Source organism: Triticum aestivum, chromosome 6B, assembly GCF_018294505.1.
Source record: "Triticum aestivum cultivar Chinese Spring chromosome 6B, IWGSC CS RefSeq v2.1, whole genome shotgun sequence".
Lineage (NCBI taxonomy): Eukaryota > Viridiplantae > Streptophyta > Magnoliopsida > Poales > Poaceae > Triticum > Triticum aestivum.
The window spans coordinates 81,389,690-81,398,492 of NC_057810.1; the positions used below are offsets into that span (position 1 = coordinate 81,389,690).

At 43.0% G+C, this 8,803-nt stretch overlaps 1 protein-coding gene across 27 annotated transcripts; it reads right to left on the reverse strand.

Moving 5' to 3' along the window:
- Positions 1-1,631: 1,631 nt before the first annotated feature.
- Positions 1,632-8,453, reverse strand: LOC123135922 (uncharacterized). 27 transcript variants are annotated; one of them, XM_044555172.1, is made up of 8 exons: positions 7,943-8,452; positions 6,719-6,809; positions 6,154-6,288; positions 6,002-6,084; positions 4,868-4,965; positions 4,514-4,598; positions 2,440-2,556; positions 1,632-1,959 (listed from the first exon to the last, which is right to left on the reverse strand). In XM_044555172.1, the coding sequence occupies exons 4-8, from the start codon at positions 6,069-6,071 to the stop codon at positions 1,925-1,927; spliced, it is 405 nt and encodes a 134-aa protein (XP_044411107.1). In that variant the 5' UTR covers positions 6,072-6,084; positions 6,154-6,288; positions 6,719-6,809; positions 7,943-8,452; the 3' UTR covers positions 1,632-1,924. The 27 variants fall into 27 exon arrangements, 6 of the variants coding, with proteins under 6 accessions (XP_044411107.1, XP_044411106.1, XP_044411104.1 ...); XM_044555171.1 differs by having other exon boundaries at positions 6,154-6,308; XR_006466335.1 differs by having other exon boundaries at positions 4,868-5,012; positions 6,719-8,437.
- Positions 8,454-8,803: the final 350 nt, after the last annotated feature.

Genomic DNA, 8,803 nt, shown 5'->3' on the forward strand with positions numbered 1-8,803 from the left:
CCCTCGAAGAAGCGTGTCATTGTTGCATCATCAGACTCATGCACATTAGTTCTGATCATCAGAACTTGCATCCGTTGGTAATACTCATCCACCGTCATGGCTCCTTGAACAAGACGTCGAAGCTTTGTGTGTTGCTCCTTCTGAAAATAAGCTGGCACAAAGCGAGCACGCATTGTACGCTTCATCTCACGCCACGATTCTGGTCGTGCGTCACTGCGGTTGAGCTGATCCCATCAAATTAATGCATAACCTAAAAATTCAAGAGAAGCAAAACGAATCTTCCACTCCTCGGAGTAACCGTGATTATCAAAAATCTGCTCCACACGCATCTCCCACTCAAGATACTCCTCGGGACCGGCTTTGCCTGTGAACGAAGGTATAGTAATTTTTATTCTACCAATGCCTCCGTCCTCGTCCTCATCGCGGCGCCGCCTTGGTCCATCATCACCGGGACGAGCATCCTGTCGTGGTCGGCGAGGCAAGTCGCCGCGAGCATCAGAACCATCCTCGGACTCAGCATCATTGTCGTCGTTGGCAACGTCCGCGTCACGGACATGTCGAGGTGCTCGCTGCTGCAGGGCATGTTGTTCCCTCGCTGGAGCAGCCGCACCGGCTGCCCTTGCCTCTAGGCGACGGAGGGCTGCTTGCATGGCCTGGAACCCGTCGGTCACCGTCTCGTCGAGGGCCTTCATGCGGCTGTCGAAGTGCTGGTATGTAGCCTTGAACATAGCACGGACACCTGGGTCCAGATCGGGACCATATTGCGGCGGCCCGTCATCCTCCCGCAAATCATCCTCGTCACGCTTGCTTGCGGTTGACATCACGCGCAGTGATAAACCTAGCGCTCTCTGATACAAGCTGATACGGCTCAAATAGCTTTGAGTCGATTTTGTGGGATGTCCCTGATCTTTCACCGGCGCAAAGGAGCTAGCAGAATATACTTGATCAGAAGCAGATGTACTAGAGCAGACAGAGATATATATGTGTAGAGATGTGTACGTGTGAAGGAACTTGGACTAGATGGATCGGAAGTAGTGGATGTGGTGTAGTAGTACTAGAGCTAGACTAGATGGATGGATTATGCTAATGATGATTAGTGGCGGCGGCGGCGACGGAATAATTAGCAGATGACAACTAAGCAGCAGCAGACGGAATAATTAGCAGATGACAACTAAGCAGCAGCAGACGGAAGGAAAAGAGATGAGATCGATCTTTGCCCGTCAAGAACCGAACTAACTAGTGCCCTGGAAATCAAGTCGCCGGAACACAAGCAATCACGAACCAAATTATGGAATGCAGGAAACAGACTACCTCATCCTCGAATGCATCTGAGAATATTTTCCATCAACTCAAACCTAGCTTTTACATAGCCACTTGGCCTTTATTTATACTAGATGACGTTGCGCCAAATGGCACAAAGACCCGTTTAAGACCATGTTCGTGTTGAAAATATTTGCATTTTTTCAATAACCGTATATTTGAGTACCCCTACATATAAAGAAAATTAAATGCAAATATTTTCTTAAGGTAATAATGCCACAAATTAGATCATTGATAGGTCAAGATAGTTGAGTCTACAATTAGAAACTCCGAGTAGTTGTAAACTTGCATTAAAAAAGAGTAAACACAAGTGACACAATAAGATGTACTTAATACATGAACTGAACATTGTGTACAAGAGTAGTTAATAAAAATAATAGTCAATTACATCATATAATTGGGTTCTATACTCTTTTGCGTATATATCGTGAATGCTACCCCTTTGTGATCAACTCTTTGTCCTCCTAATCAAATGGCACAGCTACTGCCCCTTATGGAAAAAGAAAGGACTCTGTAATACTCATAAATGTAAAAGAAAAACATCATGTGATGCATCTCAACCTGCGCAGAACAATGTAGAAACATACATGCTGTCTACATACTCTCATTGTCTAGCAAAGCATAAGTAGCTGAGGGACCCTGTATAGAAGAATTGACAATTAGCAAGAAAGAAGCATGCCATCAGCTGTCTAGACAACCATAAAACAATAAGTGGCAAAAGCCCCATCAGATTTAGCATTTGCCATCCAGTTTATGAGCTAAAGTTCAGCATTCACCAATCGATAGAACATATTAAGCATCAGCTATAAAACAAACCCTATTTTCCTAATAAGACAACATAGATATGAAAGTGGCTCCTTCTCCGCCACACCCCCTTCTCCCCTTCACGCCCCTCCTTCCTGGTTCTCCACTCGGCGAAGCATCGGAGCTGGCGACCAGCGGGAGGCAGGGATTGATTTAACCAGACAATAAAGAACGCCGCTCTTAGGCTTTCCGGTAATGAAACTAAGCTAAACAGAATCCCTTGATTAATCCGACGCAGCCACCAGCCCACCAAGTTCCAAACAGCAACAGAAGGAGACACAGAGAGAAAGATATAGGCGGCTTGTGTGTCCTAACCATGAACTGGTCGAGCTCGCACCATTATCTCCAGCGGCACGGTCAGAGCATTGATCATCATTCTTACTCCAGTATTCAACATCAACAATGAGTCTGCACCTACACCTTGACATACCCCTGAAAGCGGTCAACCTTAGCCCACTGCAACAGAGTCATAGCTCCATGAGCAGATAAATTAAGCACTGCAACTGTAGGTGCAGGAAAAAAGTAGAAGTAGAAATTAAGTAGGTGCAGAAATAATTTAAATTTAAGTACAGAAATACAGTAGAAGTAGAAGTAGAAGTAGAAGCAAAAATAAACTGTGGATGCAGTAATGAAACTAAGTACTCCCTCCATGCTAGGAAAGAAGACCTACAAGTTTGTTGGATTAACTTGGCCAAACTTTACATTGTTTGACTTTGACCAAAACTGACATGCCTTCTTTTAAAGAAGGGAGGGAGTATTAAATTTAAATATGAAATGGTGTTGTGGTAACAAAGTGAGCTGCTGGTACCCAGAACAAAAAACCTTCCAGCTCATTGGTGAGCAACCTCACTGAAGCTCCTACGAATAGGAAAATGTTGTCTTCCCCGCGGCTGCACTCCGCCGCGACCGGAGCGCAGTCCCCACTGCACTTCTCAGGTAATTGCTCAATAAATCATTTTATGACTAATATTTTTTTACCAGTACACTAATTTTATAACAGAAAATACCGCCTTCCCACGGTCATGGATAATACATCAGCCTACTCATGTTCCTGACTTGAAATCAGCCAAATCAAAGCTACTACATATCAAAATCATAAATAGTAATTATATTTCAGGAGGTGCAAATTAGTTGTGTTCTCTACTGGACTGAAGCCAGTCAAGTCACAACTAATACATACCGACGTGAGGTATCTTCCCGATTAGCTACATCATAATCATCAAACCAAGGAAAAAGTCAAACACTGGACAACCCGCCTGGCTGAAGCATGTTATTCTCAAAGACATGAAGTTTCTACTTCACATGGAACTTAACTAAGATCAGAAAAATAACAATTAGTAGATGATTTCCTATTTGATTCTTTTTTCAATAAGAAACTGGCCAAAGACATCCAAATCGCAAACGAATATTGTGAAGACAACCACAATGACAATAGGGAATGTGCGAAAAGAATGTATTGTATTTGTACTTAATATTGAGGTATACCCTCAATTTCTAATTCCTATTTGAACTGAAAGAAGAGCACAAGAAAACACCCAGTTTTGTTTACCTTGCATTTGCATCATACATAACAGCTGCTATGTAGCAGTGCAAGAATCAGCCAGGTAAAAATGGAAAGAAACTGACATACAAAAAATCTAATACAATGAATTTGCATAGGAACAACACAACATATGCCTTGGGAAGTAGGCCAGCGAAAGAAAAAGGCTCATAGCTCAGTCAATCCAATGGACCAACAACTTACAAAAAACATAATAAGACATAGACAATACGGTGACGATGGCAAGAGCTAGATTAAGGAGCATAATCCAGTGGTATTTACAACGAGTAGAAATTGTCATAAGTAGCTAGGGAAGGCAGGAAGGGCCAACGGTGGTCCAATTGTGATATTTACAACACATAACAGTTGATTCATTAAGAAAGCTAAATAAAGGGATAGTATCGACAGTGGCTTGACATAGTTCCATGAGTGTCAAAAGCCCTGACGTAGAACCCTGACCACCAGAGGCCCAATTTTTTTTCCTCTGCGGCATTAGCAAGACACCATCCCCAGGAATTTCAATTTCTAATCCAGCAAGGAGATGCCCATCCCATCAACCTCACATAGGTGGCTAGGAGGAGGCAAACCACAGTGTGCAGCCACTGTTTCTAGAATCGGCCTGACAAAAGATATTATGCCACAGATGCCGGCCATATGAAACAATGAGACAACAACAACCAACACAGAAAGTACGCAGGCAGCAAGCAACAACGAATAGAAATAATAATTGAGATGAACCAATAATAGGTAAGAAAAGGCACAACACACGGGACACACACAGTTAGAACTGAATAAAGACAAAATATCAAATGAACATAAGAAAGTAAGCTTCAAGGAGGAAGATGAAACCTTGAAAAGCCGAAAGAGAACAGCCAACGATGCGTATGAGATGAATCACAGAAGAACTTCGACAAGGGATAAACTGCAGCATGACCTGCAACACATGTAAATATAGGAAAACGTTAGCAGGCAAAGAATAAATCATAGAACACCACTGTATTGTTGTATTGCAATATACCTCTATTTCTGCAACAAGAAAATAAGTGTGGGCAAGACTATATAAAGGAAACAGATTGTTAGTTGAAGAGAGGGTACTTGACACTTTTCTCTTTTCCTTTAATGGTGTTTACAACATCTCCTGGCCACCCAAACCCACATGCCAAACAAAAATGAAATTAGAGAGCAATGAGAGGAGGAACTCACATGGGGAGGTGTAGCCAGAAGGGACGAGCGGTGAGACGGCGCACAGCGGGGAGTCCGCGGCACCAGCGCCATGGTTGGTACTGCTAAGCCTTTAACAACTAACCAGTGCAACCAAAACATGCTCAACAGGAGGTGAGGGACACAGCTGGAAAAAATAATTATGTGTAATATTACTAACTGATCTCAATACCATGGAAGCATAAATAATAAATGACCATATGTTTTAGGATGATTTCGCTCATAGAAACTGCATTTTTATCCCTTTTCCATTTTACCTTAACTCGATTTCCATCCATAGTTACACGACCATGTAGCATAAAAAATAGATAATTTCGAGTGTAATTTTCAGCTCTATAGAGAATCCAACTACAAATGCATAGCTTATATAGAGAGCATGGATACAATTATAAATATGTAGTCCATGCCCCAATTATAAATACTTTGTTCTCACCTTAAACTATCACAAAAGAAACAAATAAAAACACAACTGCTGATATAAATGCAGACCAGCGCACAACATATCAGGTGAAGATTTTGAACGACAAGCAACCAGATCAGTTTTTTTTGCGGGTAAGCAACCAGATCAATTTAGTTCACAACACGCATGTTCATACAACTACTTCCATAAACAGTTGCAGTATGATTTCATGAACTCATTCTCACCAATCCATCCATTGTGAGTAAACAGCAACCACTACCCAATCGCTTATCAAGAATGACCCAAAGCACCAAACTGAACATAACTCTATCACCACATCATTTTGAAATCTTTTATTTTTTTAAGCTAAGCAAGCTTGCTCCTTTTCTTTTTTGGTTAAAGCTACGTCTGTGAGTTTGGAGAAGAAAAGCAATTAATAAATTTACCCAAACTAAATTATCTTCTTATCTGCTTTAATGGAACATAGTAAGTTGTTGTTGCTGCTGTCAGTGTTAACAAGCAAGAAAAGCAATTTATAAATTTAACCGCTGCGCAGATGGCGCAAGAAGCCAATCAGAAGAGATAATTAAGTGGTAATTATAGTCTGTTAGTAGTCAACAAGCAAGGTGAGCAAGATTTGAGTAACCAGCATTAAAGAGGCAAATAACACAGAACAAGTACCAACCAATGATTTTGATCTAAGAGAGATTTCCTACCTCTTAGGCTTGGTTTGGTCAGGCTGCACGTTCTCATCTCCAGTAACCACAACATCAGCATTCTCACCATCCAGCTTAGTTTCCTATTGTCACGTGGGGATGATCATCATGGGACGAAATTTATAACAGGGCTGGCCTGGAACACGACGTACCTACGACGTGTCTTCCTCCTCGTCGCTGCAGGCCCCGGGGCCTTCACTCCACCAGCAGGAGTTGTGTCTCATGTGGGCTGCTGCCGCCCTTGTCCTTCATCTTGTGCGCCATCCACCACACCTTAAACCGGATAACTGATGAGGACAAAAAAAAGCTATAAAATGTGTGAGTTGATTTGCCGAGGAAATAAATAGCTATTGACACACTCTGAAGGTTTATTCACATCTAAAGGTGCCAAGGATTCTTAAAACATTAAATACACTCTGGAAAGAGATGAAAAACAAAAAACATGAACCTTTTACCTACACAAGTAAGTAAAGAACCTGAACCCTTTGCCACTACAGATCTAAAAGCATGTGTAAATAGAAATCATGGGCCATCTCATGCATGGGTGAGCAGGAGTATCATAATAAAGTGTAACTCTTGGACATCTCTATATTCATGCTCTGTAATTGTTGATCCCATCTATTCTTGCTCATGGCTACACCTAGGGTTCTTGATGTGTAATATCTCAATGAAGTGTTCAATCCATAATTTCGAATGTGAAAACAAAAAGGCATTTACCTATTGCAGTCCATACACCCATTGAAGATGATCCTACTGACTCCTATGATGGGTTGTGCATGAGCAAAATCAACATTAACCGACTCGGGACCTACAAAGGAGAAGAGAACATTAAATTTCTGCAAGTTGCATTTATCCAATGTGCTTGAGTTTATTCTTCTCCCTTTTATGATTAGTTATAAATTGGCACACAGCTGAGTATCAATATTCCATCAACAAAACACAAAGAACTTTTACGCAATGCATATAGATAAAAAATGGGGGCAAAGAACCACATTGAATATCCTCCTTCCAACAGTAAAAGGCTAGGCATCACAAAATTATAAATTTTATGTCGATAACTAGTAGGAAGCAGCCCTAAAGCGCCACATGTTATGTGTTGCTGCCCAATAGAAAACATTTTGCATGTAGCATGAAATCCCTAACTTTTGAATGCATGACTAATTCTGCCTACATCTTCTAACTTTCGGATTTCTAAATTCTATAGAGAGGTAGTAGGTTAGAGAGATGAATCTTCGCCTGAGATTGAAGAAAGAAAATAGGATGAGCTCACCTTAGAACTGACCTTACCTTGAAGAGAGGTGTGTCGATGGCCTAGCACATGAACCTCTCTGTCTTAAATCTTGCTTTCACCAAAATTTCCAGAAAACCAATGGAATTCCAAAAAAGCATTAGTGCACTTATTGTTTTTCTTATTTATGCACCATCTCTGTGGTTAAAAGATCCAGGCTCCTACTGTATTCATCAACCACAGAAAAATAAATCACATAGATAGAAAGAGCTTGCTCAATGGAGTACATACTTACTTTCCTATAATACCTAAATAATAAGATCAAATAGACGACCAATGGGAACAGTTTGACGAGCTGCATTCATATTAATGGGATATGGAACAGACTTATTTACTAAATACTATATATAGGCCACGAAAGCCAGATTACAGTATCATTTAGCCCCATGGAACTAATTGATGTTCAGAACACGAGGATCTCCATGACTACTAATGCCACCTCCTTTGTGTCGTCCAGTTCAAGATCTACCCAGTAAATCAGCAAACAAACAACAGATGCATAGGGGATTTAATCAGCTTTGTTTCTTATTTTCAGAACTAAGTTGTATTTCGTAGCAAAATCTGATGTGCTGCCACCACGGTTCTCTCCATGTGTGACAGAAAGAGAGGGTCAGGGGAAGAGACAAAGGGGACACAGGGAAGCGGGGGAGCACCTGAGTGTGGAGGGGACGCTGGCCTCACCAGGCATCCACCCGTGGTGGAGAGGAGGAGCTTCAGGAGGAGCACGTGGACGACGGCGCCGCACCACAGCACGAGCCGCCGTCCGCTGCGCCACCGCACTGACCCTCTCCCATTCGACGTCGCCTCCTTCTCCTATTTCCTCTCTCTTTCTCCATCCTCTCCTTTCTTCTTCTCCCTCTCATATTCTCTCTCCCACAGATCGAACCGAGGTCGCCGCTGTCGCCCTTTGGTCCGCCGTCGCCCTTTGCCTGTAGGTTGCCGCTGCCGCCAGGGAAGCGCGCCTCCGCGCCTGCACACCTCGGATCTCGGGGTGGAAGAGATGCAGGAGAGGGAGGGCGCGACTGGCGCGGGAGGATGGAGGAGGAGGAGGAGGAGGAAGCGAACATGGAGGCGGCTAGGGTTCGTGAGGGAGGAGGAGGAGGGGATTGGGTGCACAGGGCGTGGGAGGAGTGGGGAGATGCGGTCTTTTCTCCCGTCCCGCGACTAACCTCGGTAGGCTGCAGCCACCTCTTTTTCGACCCACGCACGCTGTAAGAATGGTCTAACGTAGAAGAGTGGCCCAGGCGTCATCCACCAAAACCCAAAGCAATGGAGTAAACTAAAACCTAGGGCCGGATGTTTGACAGACAGGTAAAAAGGACGAGGAATTTTACAGCGAGGCACATCGAGCGAACCACAACGCACGCGCGATGCGATGCCTCCATATGAGCGGGTAGTCTACCAGAGTTTATATGTTCAATAGGTGCACGCAGGCAACCTGGGCTAAGCCCGTAACTCACAAGGACACACCAATGGACTTGAAAAAAAACTAATTAACTAAGAGGAGCAAAACT

What these genes read in the sequence shown, in the direction of transcription:
- LOC123135922 (XM_044555169.1), bottom strand. Translation starts at nt 6,071, where the DNA reads ATGGTGAGAATGCTGATGTTGTGGTTACTGGAGATGAGAACGTGCAGC. An exon ending in TTCTGGCTACACCTCCCCAT is followed by an intron (nt 4,599 to 4,867) that starts GTGAGTTCCTCC and finishes CATGTGTTGCAG; the next exon opens with GTCATGCTGCAGTTTATCCC. An exon ending in GCGAGCTCGACCAGTTCATG is followed by an intron (nt 1,960 to 2,439) that starts GTTAGGACACAC and finishes TCTTCTATACAG; the next exon opens with GGTCCCTCAGCTACTTATGC.